The 14,958-nt window shown below is 35.3% G+C and overlaps 1 protein-coding gene across 1 annotated transcript; it reads left to right on the top strand.

Annotated features, from left to right (window-relative positions):
• Positions 1 to 12,164: 12,164 nt before the first annotated feature.
• Positions 12,165 to 14,658, top strand: LOC131066851 (protein LATERAL ORGAN BOUNDARIES). The gene is made up of 2 exons (XM_059210817.1): positions 12,165 to 13,587; positions 13,777 to 14,658. The coding sequence occupies exon 2, from the start codon at positions 13,789 to 13,791 to the stop codon at positions 14,485 to 14,487; it is 699 nt and encodes a 232-aa protein (XP_059066800.1). The 5' UTR covers positions 12,165 to 13,587; positions 13,777 to 13,788; the 3' UTR covers positions 14,488 to 14,658.
• Positions 14,659 to 14,958: the final 300 nt, after the last annotated feature.

Raw genomic sequence — 14,958 nt, 5'->3', positions numbered from 1 at the left:
AAACACATTTTAGCGAAGAGAAAGATTGTCTTTTCTTTGCAAATATTTTCCCAAAGATTGACAAGCCAGAATCCCAAATGAGACCCAATGATTATACCTTACATGTTACCGGCATCAGCGTTTAGAATGCTATGGCATCTGACAAGGTGGAAATGATGGAAGAGACTTCAAAGGCCATGTCTTCAGATTTCATCATAAGACCTGTCGCCTAGAGAAAATACAAGTGGAGAATGTGCATCTTCAAGAGTCTCTGACCCAATAGAGGAAAGAAGATAAGGCCCATAGCTCAGAAATCAATTGCCTGCAAGGTTTGCTGATGCAGGCCAATTTAGAGAAGGGAAAGTTGCAGTCAACCCTTACTAACGTGAGCGCCCAGTTGAAGGGCCAGGAGGCGACAAGGAGCATGACCTTAAAATAATTACAGGAGAAAGACCTGGAGATCCAGTAGCTAAGAGCATCTTCTAGAGATGCCACCCAAGTGCAAGTTTAGTTGCGTGAAGAAGTCTGTCTAAGGAAGAGTATGCCCGACAGCTAAGTGACACACAGATTATGCTCTTAGAGGAGAAAGTGAGATTTGAAGTAGAGCTGCAGAACAGGGAGGATAGTCTAGAATTGTTCGAAAGGAAATTCCTAGACATGGAGGTTTTGTTGTAGCAAGAACGGGGTCATACAATGCAGCTCTAGCAAGCATTGCAAGATGGAAGTGTCAGGATCCCCGCTCTAGAAAGCTAGATGATTATTGAGAAAAATAGGTGCAAGGAGTTGCAACATGAAGTAGCTTCCAAGAGCAAGGAGGTCTTGTAGTTGATAAGTATTCCTCCCCTCATGTAGGTTTCTCAAGATTTTTTCATCAATTCTAATAAAATTGTATGTTTCCCAATGGGTAAGAAGTAAGCAATATAGCCCCTCACTGTAGCCCGTGTTGAGATTCATTCAGGAAGCACAATCCCTCTGCGTTGAGGTGGGAGCCCTTGTCAAGAACTCTATGGTCATCCTTGGTCCTAAGATCCCCATGGCTCAAGACCTAATCCAAATGTTATACACAACCCAAGATGAAGAATTGAGAGAGAAAGGGATAGCAGACCACCGACAACTGATCAAGAAGATGAATATTTTCATCAATCATCATAGAGTGATTATGCATGTATTAGTGTCACTTGAGCCTTTGCAAATCTTCGTCCCAGATATCAAAAAGCATATAGAGATATTTGTCTCATTAGGCCTACCTTCTTCGTTCCATGTGGATGGTTTTGTACGGGGGGTTGAACAAGTATTGAGTCAGGTCGAGCATTTGCAATGTGACAAAACTTTCATCCAGTGCCTGAGTGATCCCATCTCCGTAGAAGAGGTTGAATGTCTCCTACACCCCCTAGCTCAGCTCTATGCGCTCTTGAAGTTGGTCCATGATGAACCAATAGGCTTGCTCTTTGATGAAATTATCTGCTTGGATCAACATTATCTGAATCTGGAATCACAAGTGTTGCCCTCTGAGGAAGATTGGTCCTCATTGTAGCAGGTCTTTGACCTGCTCTGCCCCGTCCTAGCATGAAGTCTGGTCTCTGAACCAACAATTTTGGGTACTTGCATTTCACAGGCAGAATTTCCCCTTTTAGTCGCCAAGAAATGTTCACATTATTTTCAGTTAAAGTCCATAGGAAAAATTTTGATCGAGGTGCCTTTTTCCTTCTTTAACTTTCTAGTTGCGCTTAGCGTATGTGCCAAATGTCATCTCGACATTGCCCCTGATGGCCTATGTTTTATGTTTGATGTTTGAAGGAGCACAGAGGTGACAAATGGATCGATTTGGGTGACTCGGCATTTCTTTTGGGCCCCACCCTGTAGCTTGAGAAAGATGGAGACACATGGCATCTCCGCATTGTTGGTAATATTTCTTTTGGGATGCTTTTTCGTGAAGATTCCTCTGAGCTTCCGTGTGTTCTTCAGGGTGCGTTGTTTGTTAGGTTGCACTTAGCACATACTTTTCTATTCAAGCGGGTATGAAGATCGTCGCAACCGAGTGGGAGTAACAACCTCAAGGGCCATTTTGTTGGGTGTGTTCCTGCGGAATGCCACGACATGGTTTTTCTGTTTCAGGGGTGGTTGCGCATGGCTGGCGGATGTTTGAGCTATTACCAGAGCCATGGGCTCTATTTATGCATTATTTTTCCCTATTTGAGGGGTTCAAAACTTTCAAGAAGAATAATTAAGTTTTTGTAGATAGAATTTCAACCTTTTAGCTGTTATTGTTTTCCTAAAAAAGGTTAATCAAATTGTGTCTGCGGCCTTTGTGATGCCTCTTTTTAGTATGCTTTGATGGTTTTCTGTGATTTTCCCTTTAATTCTAATGACTTTAGAAATATATATCTAAGACTCTGTCGATTAAACTATGTTTTGCACTTGTTATCTGGTAGATGCGTGATTGATATTTCTTTATGTTGTGAAGGAACCTTAATTGTATCTTAATTGTGGCTCTATTAGGATATGTAGATTGTTGAATGGGATTTAAAATCGCATGTCTTTGGGTTTTATATGTTGTTAATTCTTTTACAAAATGCTCTGGCGTATTGCCTTAGCAGTTTAGATCTTGCTGTTTTAAGTTTTCTTCTTTCCCTTTTCTCAAAACCATAAGGAAGAGCTGACTTCTTAAACCCAGAGGTTATTCAGTGGGTCTCACACAGTTGGTCCCCCATCACTAAATTTCCCATAAGGCTGTCTGATTTCAAAGTAAATTTTAGTGTTAATAGTCACATGGAAGAACAAGGTGTTGCCAGTATGAAGGAAGAAAATGAGAAGATAAGTGTGTGTAGTGGCTACCTTGGCTACACACCTATAGATGAAAGATATATCACTACTACGTGTGGCAATGGATGGGTAATTTACAAGTGAGATCAGATGCAAAGTGACACAAGATGTTTGGAGCTACAGGAAGGTGCTCCGGTAGTGATGATGGACTGGTACAAGAAACCGGTATGAGAAAAATGTTACCGGTATGAATGCTAATAGGTACCTTCAGGTTATGTAAGACAATAAGGTTCGAGATCATTGCATTATCCCTGGTAGCATGGAATGAGGAAGTTATGTCTCAGGTGGTTTTGATGAAAACTTGAATGACATATCATGGCCTGGTTGTTGATTATGTATGCATGCATCCTTTGAGGGCTAACCAGATTAATTTATAGCATGATGATGACATTGTATGGAATTGTGTACATACAGGATCATGTCATAGGTTGTGGTAGATATAATGGAGTCGATAGATCATTAGATTGATCACATATGCACAACTCAACTGGTATATGGACATGATTGGAGCCCTGGTATTAGACCTAGCAGACATTGTGAACCTGAAATGTATGACTCAGGGGGAGTTCAAGTGCTCATGTTGCTGAACTGACATGCTTGAACTTATGGGTGTACTAGCTACCTCAACTATCGATAATGGAAATTGTTGCAAGAATACCCAAGAAAATTTCATGATTAAGGGTATCTAATTTTCCAATTGGTTGCACTCATAGCACAATCACACTTGATTCTAAAGAAAATTTGATATTAGGTGGGAGATGATGCAATCTGATCGATAGGTAAGTAGTATTCACTAGCACATCCTTCTGCAATTGAGTGCTTTAACAATTAGTATCAATTTAGTATGCTCAATTGGTGTCATTTGGTGGTTGTGCCCTCCATCTCAAGTGTAGGGACTTGAGAAGATGTAATAAATGACAATTGAAGGAGGAGATGCATTTGGTAGAGGAAAAGGGGAGAAAAATCTCTGTCGGTGCCTAGTAGATACAAGGAGGTGAGAAACACTGACAATTCCCTTTGCCATTGTTGTCAAAGGGGGAGAAAGATTGTATAGTATACTGCATACTACATGTGTGAGAAACCATGGATCACACAAAGGTGGAGAAAGAATATGTAGTATGCTGGATACTACACGTGCTGACATCAATGCAAAAGGGGGAGATTGTTGGCATTGTGTTGTCATTGATGTCAATCAGTATAGGATGGCTACCAGTATAAGAGATGTATGTGAAACATTGTCATTGATGCATATCAGATGTGATATCTTTGATATCACCTAGTGTTGTAGGTCACCGATAAGTGGAGCTTATCTCCTATTATGCATGGAATGCATCATAGTCCTCTAAGATAAGAGAGAAGAGTAGAAGGTAGGTGATTAAAGGCTCACACTAGATGAATAGGTGAAACACTAAGTTTCCTTATGTGCATGAGATCAGGGATGTGCACTGGATCAGCATGTGAAGACATTATGTGCTACCGGGATAGAGAAGGAATAGTAAAGAATTGATGGGTTTGTCACTTTGACAAATTAGTTGAGAGATGATGTTTGGGATGATGATGAAGAAGGCAAGGCTGAGCAACTGCAGATAGAGAGTGCAATCGGTATGCAATTACCTTAGAGGGAAACAGTTGAAGGTTGATGACATGGTGTCATCAAGGTGTCAATCGGTAAGTATGAGAACCAGTAAGAGAGAAAAGAGGCTAAGTGATGTGCTCCCACCTGTTGAAGATGAGCATGCTATGGATAGGCATGTCTGGTGACCAGTTAAGGTATCCCACCGACAAAGCAACAAAGTACAAACATGATGGTTAACCGGTAAAGTGTGAGATATCGGTAGGGTTAGAGAATTGGCAAAAAGGAAGGATCGGTTGTGTGTTGATTGTCGGTGACTGAGTCTAGCTGACACAAAGATATTTGCTAAGATGGATATCAACAAAGGTACCACGTGGAGGTGAAGTGGCATGCATGCACAGGTCATCTTGTTGAGTTGGTAAAGTGTCAGGGGACGAGTAGAAGGTGACGACTCAACATTTATGTCGATTACATGATTCACGGGATGTGCAGCAAAGGTTTGCTACTTGAGGTCAAATGAACAATAGAGATCCAGAACAAACTATTTGAGAAGATCGAGGTAGGTGAAGGGAACCATGAAACTATTCTTGGTGATCGACTAAGAAATCAATTGACAGGTTAAATGCAGAATGCTAAATGAGGAAGGCATGTTTTGGAAGGCATGTTTTGGAAGGCATGACAATGGCGGGATTGATTTATGAGTTACAGTTCATCAATCAAGGTGATCAGATCAGATGAGATCTTATTGGATTTGGTTTGCCTTGAGGTCGATGAGGAAACCCTAACCGTCTAAAGTTTGAATTGGTTTTTGGTGGGAAAACCAGTTTATAAATATGCAAGCCAAAATTGATGAAGGCTACCACTGGATGAGAGGGTATTGCTACTGAAGAAGTAAAATCAGTCAAGTGCTCATCAAGAAGGAGAAGAAGAGACTGAGTGTGAGGAAGAACAGGGTTGAAGTGTTCAACCGGCAACAGAGATAAAACTGATAGTCAACCATTGAGTTTGACAGAGGAGTAAACCGGTGGTGACCATATGGGCAAAGAAGAATTGTAGAAGAATGTAGAGAAGGTAGGAATAGAACCGACAGAGTGTAGCTGAGAGAAGAGAGAACCGACAGAGAGAAGAACTGACAGAGAGCGGAACAAACAAAGAAGGAGAAGAGGTTGAACTGAAAAGGGTGCAACAAAGAGCGAGGTGCAATAGAGAGAGGGTTGCAATAAGAGATCAGGTTGTTGTAAAGAAAAGGCGAATAGAGAACCGACAAAGATCTATAGAGAGTAGAATCGATGGAGAGACAGACTTAAGAGTTACAAAGTTCTTTTGTAACAAGAAGATAACTTTGGTATCAAAATATGATTTTGTAATCATTGAGTTGGAGCTCGGTGCAAGGGTTGGTGCTCCTTGGGTTGGTGCCCTAAATTAGGGGTTGTATCTGGGTTGGTGCCCTAAATCAGGGTTTGGTGCTCATTAGGTTGGTGCCCTCAATCAGGGGTCAGTGCTCCTTGGGTTGGTGCCCTAAACATTGTAATCAGAGTTTCATTGTGAGGTTGGATTGGAGTAGTAGACTCCAGCACCATTTCTCACAGAGGTTTTTCCCATCTTGGGTTTTTCTCGTATATGTTGGTGTTATGTGATGTCCCCTTCATGTGTGAGTGAATTTGTGATTGTCTCCCATCTAACCGGTAAGTCTACTTTTTGTTAGATTTGATAACCGGTATACACACATAGGATAGATAAAGGGAAAATTTTGCAAACCACTGATTCACCCCTCTCTTAGTGGTACATTGTGTCTAACAATATTTCCATGTATTCTATATGTATTTTTCTTATATCCTCTAGGGTTCCTTGGTAAGGTACTAATTTGATTTTTATTGCTATCTAACTTGTTGCAACCATTTAAATTATATTGTATTGTTATGTGTGGATGTATTTGTTGATATACTTTTAACTTATACATAATATTTCCAAGTATTTCATAATCATTCTTTCAAAAATTCTTATGTTCACTGATATAGAAATAGATTAAATACAAAATATTCTTAGAAAGAGTTAATTGATTCTTAAAATGATAATTCTTTTGAGAACATCTATATCATACATATTTATAATGTTATTACACATTGGTTTATACTCATCAATTCTATTGATAATTTCACATTTAATTAGAATTCCTTGTCATTAATTTTATAGTATTAGACTTATTTTGTTTTCATTATCATTTACAATTTAATTTATTTATGTTAACTCATTTACTACCATAGTTGCCTATATATGATTGAAGTAGAATTATTAATGTATTTTTTAGTTTATAGTAAAAAAATAACTCTAAATCTAGAACATGATAACTAAATTAATTATTATCAAAATATAAAATTAATTTAAATATTCCTTTAATATTTTTGAAATTAGATAGATAGAGATACAAAATAAATATCATCCTTATGATGGGATCTACTAAAAATTCTAGTATGGTTCAATGTAAAAATTGAATACTTTTGTTTAAGGTTCAAGTGGCCTTCTACAAATTATTAATTCATATAATAACTGGTTTGAAACATTCTCCTAAATGAGGAGTAATTAGAGTTTATTTTTTTTAATTTAAAGTGAAAGAGGGAAAAGGCTTAAAATTATGCAACATGTTTACAACCACCAATTTTTCATGTGACTATATATTGTCCTAAACCTGCTTCTATATTTTATCTTCAAAGTTTATTCATTATCAAAAAATTTACAATTCAATTTTAGAAATTAATGGATCACTTATTTTAAAAATTAAATAAACTAAGTGGCTAGGACCCACCTCCTCTCCCCTCTTCTATTATTTTTGAGGCAAGTAGTGACTTATTTTTGTAACTTCTATAATTTTAAGTGATTTCCTTGGTTGGATTCTAGGCATGTGATTTTATATCCACCCACCTATTTGTTGAATATGTGTAATAGTATTCTATAAATTATAAAATAGGCACTTATTTATAAAAAAAAATCACAATTGATTAACTACAAAGATTACGATGGATGAGAATCCTTTTTATGGTAAAAAATTATTGCTTCTTCTTGCATATAGGTATTGCTTCTTGAACATCCATTCTAACACCATTAACACATATTAAGAATATACATCCTTTGATAGGTTAATTGTTTGTTATTTTCAAGGAAATGTTATTATTAATTGTTGGTTATTATTTGTCTTCGGTCAATTATCTTTGTTGCTGATCTCAATTAGATTTATCCTATAAAGAACATGCCAATGCATGAAAGAAATATATTTTTAATATTATCCTTATAGAAATGTATCGATATATTTGCACAATAATATAGAAATTTTGATGTACACATATTTGATTAGTATATTATAAATTTATAATAAAATATTGGGGATACAATCAATACAACGATCTCTAGCATGCTCTACATGAATGAGGTTATGATAAAATGAGTTATATTTAGAATTTTTTAATATATATTAGGAATTTAAGGAATTTTAATGAAATTTATAAATATTGACAATCCTAATGTAAAATAAAATGTCATTAAATTTACACTTCTATAAATTGTTTGATGAATTTGGGTATTTTTGAGTTATGGATAAGTCACACTTCATAGTGAGAGAAACTTTTTAATTCATTTTCAACCTCAATTACATATATTTTGGTTGCATGTATGAGACGTGAATGAATACATGAAGCTAATAATGATACATTTGATTACCAAACACTATTATATACTAGGAAACAAATGGTGTTGTTGTGTAATCTTTATGTAGACACTTAATTGGTTAAATGAAGTTGGAAGAAATTCATAATTGACCTATTTGAGGATTAATTCAAGGATATAGAATATTATATAGGTTTACAAAAGAGAAAATAACACACACCACATTACATAGTGTTTGTCTTGAGAAAATACTTTTTTTTTTCAAAAAAAAAGAACAACTTATAAAACTGTTAACTAATTATATTCCAACAATAATAATATAAAATATAATCACATTCTAAATCCATCATAGGAAATCATACATTTTAATAATTACATAGGTATTTCAATAGCATAACATTGCCTACAAATATGCATGGTACTACCACCATCCCAATTATTCAATATAACCAAGAATAAAACTGAAAATCACCAATGATTTCTAAAACTATGTGTTGAAAACCATGGGCTAAGTTATGTGCCCAAATCATGCACAAAATCTAGCTCATAAATTCAAAGAAAGTTAATTAAAAGTTAAATAGAAACTACCTATTCTAAATTGAGCACTCTATTTTTGTTTTATCATTTATTTTAGAAACATACTCATTGATTTTATTTGAGCTCACATTTAACCTTCTCTCTTCATTTTCTTTTTATAATGGAAAATGTTTCAAAACTTGCAAATTGACATAGTTTTATTTAGAAAGTCCCCTGACATGAATACTTAGGAATAACCTTAAATAAACTACAAATGATATATTGGCACTCCAAGTGGAGAATCCCAATTGTATGGGTGTAAAAAAAAATGAATATAAATTATTTAATATTTTTAATATTAGAATTATAACACAAGTGTTATCTCAACATTTGCCAATGAGACATTTGGTGCCATATAAAATATAGTGTACCCTCTAGGTTATAGACCATATAAATTTCATTGTTCTTGATTTTTGAATTAAAAAATTATGCAATCCTAACAAAATAGAAAAAATCTACTATTAGCTCCTATTCTACCAATTACAAGATCAACAATAATACATTAATCCCTAGTAAAATGGCATGAAATTCAATCGTACATATGTCATTGGGGCTCACTTTATATAGTAATAATATATTGGTGATATGAAAAGTGTGAGTTCAATATTCATTTCCATCTAATGAGTAAATTTCTTCAAACAATAATCAAAGGTTGTGAATACACTTATCTTAGAAGCTCAAAAATAAAGATCAATATTTGATGTCATTGTATCTAGATTGATCTATAAATTTTGTCTTAGACCATTCTTATATTGGCTCATTGAATATGTTAATTTTTTAATGATTCAACCCATTAATTTGTGTCAATAGTTATTATAATCTTGACTTTTTGATAATAAGTGACATACAATTTCTAGTATTGATTGAGAGAATTATTTGAATGTAGTATTAATTTTATATTGATGACTATCTAACATGTTGCTACAATTTGAAATAGATTATTTTCCTATATTTCATAGACATCATCATTAATCTATTATAAATTATACATATTGTTTACAAGAATTCTTTAACGATGCCTTCAACAATCTTCACCTTCATTGACATATAAATAAATTGAATATATTTAATTATCTAAGAAAAAGTTAATTACTTCTCAATAGTATAATTACATTGAGAGCATGTTTAGTGTATTCTTATTCAAGGTTTAATGCATATATTATTTTATAATTATGAATTCTCTTGAATAATTAGATGTGCCACAATAATCCCATATGATTAACTTTAGAATGTTAATCTTTTTAAAATTTGTTTCCACGTGGAATCCCATGTGTCTTCAGTCAATAAGTCTATAAACATAGGTCCCTATCCCATTAAATAATTACATGTGTCATGAGCACTTTATATGAGTATCTTTGTAATATTTGAGGCTTCTTTATTATTTGTTGTCGTGTCAAATCTCACATGACTACATGCCTATAGTTCTATGAAAATGGGTGCATATCCACCATTGAATTATAGTTTTTGGTATATTTTCAGTTCATATAGAAAAAAAACCACACCATGTTTTCAATCTAGATTAAGATAAATCTAATATATCATAGGAATATGAAAATTAACTCAAATATTAAAAATTCTCTAATATTTTTAAGATTAGATAAATAGTAATGCAAGATTTGTACAATCCTTATTATAAGAGACAAATAATTCTATTATGGTCTCTTGCACTTACTTATAACAAGCTTTCTTACATTCTAAATGGTTTCAATTAGATTTTTAATTATATTCAATGGATAATTTAAAATTCTCTCCTAATAGAGTGTACCAGCTATAATCTATGATTTAATATTTTAATTGTAGGTGGAGAGAGAGGGCTAACAAAGGTGGCAAAATCATGCACAAAATCTAACTTCCAAACTAAGGTAAGCTAACTAAGGAACAAATAAAAATTACCTCTTCCAAATTGAACACTCCAATTTGGTTTCATCTTCTATTTTAAAAATATGTCTCTTGACTTTCTCATAGTTCACATTTTGCTCCCCCTCTTTGTGTTCTTTATATAATATCTCTTATATATTCTAAAGTTGTCATAGTTGCATTAAAACTTTCATGAAACTATGTGAAGCTTACATATTGTGTAAAATAAACAAGTGATACAGAGTGCCACTCCAAGTGGGATGTCCCAATTATGTGGGTACAGTAATAAATAAATATGAAATATTAATTTCTAATATTAGGATTGGACGGAATATAACACTTATCCAAACATTGATCAGTGATGTACTTAATGCTATATACAAAATATAGTGTACCTTGAATATTTTAAAAACTATGTAATTTATTGTTTTGTGTGATTGTTTAATTTTTTTTATAGTAAGTGGCATCCACTCTAGTATACATTGATCTAGTTATTTGGATATGGTACTAGTTTGATTTTGACTACTAACATATTGCTACAATTTGAAATTAGATTATATTATTATAATTTGTGCCATATCTTTTTTGACCTACTATAATAATATTTTCAAAAATTGTTCGATAATGCCTTCAACAATACTTATGTCCACTGATATATAAATAATTTACACATAAAATAGGAAGAGTTGATTAATTCTGAACATTATAATTCTATTGAGAATATTTGTAGTATGTATATTTATAATTTTATTGCACATTGATTTATACTCATCAATTCAATTGAATAATTATATGCGCAATTGAAATTCCTTGTGATTAGTTATATATCATTAACTTCTTTTTTGTTTATTATCATGCAGAATTTTATTATCATGTAGAACTTTATACATGTCTTCATGTTAACAGAAGTACAAACAGAGACGCGTATCTACAATTCAATTGGAATTATCAATTTATTTTTTGGTTCATAGTAGAAAATAAATTTAAACCCATAATAGAAAATACTATGGAAGTATAAAAGTTATTTCAAATATTGAAAATCTTCTAATAGTTTTGAGGTTAGACATATAACAATACAAAACAAATATCACCCTTACTATGAGAGACTAATAATTCTAGTATGGTTCCATGTAACAACTAACAACTGAAGACTCTTGGCTAAGGTTCAAGTGGTCCCCTATAAATTATTGATTCACATAATGAATAGTTTGAAAAGTTCTCCTGAAAGAGTGGAGTAACTAGAACCTATCATTTGAAAGTTGAAGTGCAAATGAGAAAAGGATTGAAATTATGCAACGTGTCTACAATCACAAATTGGCCATATGACTATATATTGTCCTTCCTCCTTCCATGTTTTATCTTCAAAATTCAATCATTACAAAAATGTTATAATTCAATTTTGAAAATTATTGGACCACTTATTCTAAAAATTAAGTTTCTAAGTTTCAAAGCCTTATAAAAAACTAAGTGGCTGTTAAATACCTTAATATTAGAATAAAAACTTAATAAAGACAAGCCATGATTAGTAGAAATTAAATGCATTGGCATAAGCTAAATTCTGTTGGAAGTATAAGTATTTATATACTATGTAATCAATGTCTATATACCCGTATGTTGGTTATTTCTTTTCCATTTGGGGTGGCTGCATGAATATTTGATCTGGTTATAATTTGAGTCCTAATTTTTACAGAAATCCTGTTGAGATGGTGGCAGTTTCCAGGATCCGTTTCTCGAGAATTATACTGAATAAAATACTGTCCTCGAGCCCTGAGACACCACATGTACCATATGCCATACGAGACAAATTATTGTACAAACTACTGTATAAGACTGAATTTTAAGGATAGTTTAATGGTGCAGTAGCAGAGCTGAAATCTAAACCACAAATTTCAGTTCTTACGGGTCAAGCTCAGTTAACAATGCCGGGCTCTTTTGAAAACCATGCAAACGAGCTTCCCTAGGCTGCCACGGTAATGTAAGCCGTTAACGAACTCAAAATAAGATATTTAGGTTATTATATTAAATGATACAGGAAGAATTGAGATTAAGTCATTGATTATGCAGGCCCTGATCCAACATTCTTGATCTGTTGTGGATGGGCCAATGATCTGGAAGATCACGGTTTGTATTTTCTGTTTGGAAATGGATTAGCACTTCAAGGTAGCGAGATATAAGGGTGGGTCAAGATCACAAGAAGAAGTTGAATGTATTTGCTAATTTATGTGTCTCTAGATCTGAAAATCTCGTCTCTGTACTGCGATGGGGAGTGAAGAGGTTCATGTACTTGTACTGTATACGCCCAATAGTAGGATGTCAAAGACACATCATACAGTTACTCCAACGCCCCTTGGAGTTCCAGATAAAATTAGCGGTCCCGTTGTGAAAGCAACAAAGTCCATTGAATCTTTGATTTTAGTCACTATTTTTGGCAAATTCCAATCTTGTGGCCTAGATCCTCATACTGTCATCTTCATCTTCATCTTCCTTCGCCTTTTAATTTTCTCCGAAAGCTCATTTATTCATTCATTCGTTCCTTGGCCTTCCTATCGGTCTTTTAAATTCCGTGCACCGTCGTGAATCTGGACGGTTAGAGCAATTCTGTTTACAGTACCTAATTTTTGTGTGGTGCCGAGCTTATATTTGCTCTATTGCAAATCCGATGAGAGTATTATGAATCGGGAAAGCAAGATTAGGTTAGAAGCTTACAGAAGGCCTAATTTGAGGGCTTTGCAGGTCGATAGATATCAGTACTGAATTGGCCGGCATCTGACGCGACTGGAAACTGAATCGATGATGCAATTATACGGAAGATGCACAGCATTCCCATTCCCTGGTCCCTGCGCACTTGAGGGTTGTGCAAGGGCTTAACTGTTCATGTGAGCCCCTTCCCCTTTATGAATGCACAAAATTAGGGTTAGAAAATCAGTGTCTGTCAATGGAGTTGGACTAAGGCGTTCGCTGCTGGTTTCCGTCAATTGAGTTGTATCAGGGGGTTTACTGTCAATCTTTACTGTCTAAACAAAATCAAATTTCGTGATTCAGCCATCCAGGGAAAGAAGGTGCCTGAGACGGGTTTCCGAGACTGCAAATTTCGTAGCCATTCTCGTGTTTCTGGAGTAAAGGTGCGTATTATTAGTTATCCCGGCCTTTTATTTTACCGATTGAATCCGTTTTAAAGCTCATTTAGGACTATAGATTTAGCTTTGGCTTTGAGATTGAATCTGAAGAGTCAAAATATCTTTGAGTTTTTGGTAGACGAGTGGCGCAAATGGCCCCTTGTCTGTATAACGATGATGATTGTTACATTGCAGCGAGAGAGGGAGATGGCATCCGGCTCGTCAAACTCGCCCTGTGCGGCGTGCAAGTTCCTGCGGAGAAAGTGCACATCAGAATGCGTATTTGCACCTTATTTTCCACCGGAAGAACCTCAGAAGTTCGCGAATGTTCACAAGATCTTTGGAGCGAGTAATGTGACGAAGCTTCTGAACGATTTGGCACCACAACAGCGGGAAGCGGCGGTGACTTCATTGGCGTACGAAGCGGAGGCGCGGCTGAGAGACCCTGTGTACGGGTGCGTAGGAGCCATCTCTGTTCTGCAAAGGCAGGTCCAACTTCTTCAGAAAGAACTCGCCGCTGCTCATGCAGATCTCCTTCAATACACTTCTGCTTTCGACACTGGACCGCCGGACCTTTTCATTCCCGCACAGACCTGCCTTTCGCCATCCATTCCGCACTATTCCAAAGCGCAGATGATGGGCCGACAACAGGTACTGGTGCAGCCGCCGCCACAGCAGCAGCCGCAGCTAACGAGAGAACAGGTTTTGGAACTAGCCATGAGAATGGGAGGTTCTTTGGAAGCAGGCCTTTCTGCTCTAGGTGTGACAAATACTCATGCGGTTCAGAGCCTGCGACAAATGTACCCTTCTGCTTCTCCTCCTTCCAGACCTGGCAGTGGGGGTGGAAGCGGCAGTAGCGGAGGTAGCTTGGGACATTTGTCAACGCCTGAAGAATATTCTCACTGACATTATAATGCTCCCTGCTGTTAGTATGTGTGAAATATACGTTTAATATCTGGGATGTAATATATTTCTGTTGATTCTCCGAACTATCATATTCAATAACTATGCTTTCATCACGATCTTGCCAGATCTGTTGTTACACCATAGAAATCACACCCAAGCTTTCTTCATTTATCTCGAAAGTGTGTTTAGTTGTACATGGATATGCGTATATAATTTTCTTACAAGCTCGTGTTGATTATTGAGCTCGAGATAAAGTACTGAAAATGAAATTCAAGGTTTGTGGCGGGTAGACAATGAAATCCCATAACATGAAGGAAGGAAAAATAATCACTTTTTTGAATTTTTCTTTTAAAAGTTTGTTATTCTTCTTCTTTAAAAACAGAAGATCCGATCCCCGCTATCTTACCAGATTGTTGTTTTATTTCGAGAAGAGATCCACAATTACCTCCTTTAATCGTGGGAACTTGTCCG

Source organism: Cryptomeria japonica, chromosome 8 (assembly GCF_030272615.1).
Source record: "Cryptomeria japonica chromosome 8, Sugi_1.0, whole genome shotgun sequence".
Classification (NCBI taxonomy): domain Eukaryota; kingdom Viridiplantae; phylum Streptophyta; class Pinopsida; order Cupressales; family Cupressaceae; genus Cryptomeria; species Cryptomeria japonica.
The sequence above is the reverse complement of the archived record's forward strand: the minus strand, read 5'-3'. Positions and strand labels throughout refer to the sequence as shown.

Coding starts and splice junctions, on each gene's coding strand:
- LOC131066851 (XM_059210817.1), top strand. CDS start 13,789: ATGGCATCCGGCTCGTCAAACTCGCCCTGTGCGGCGTGCAAGTTCCTG.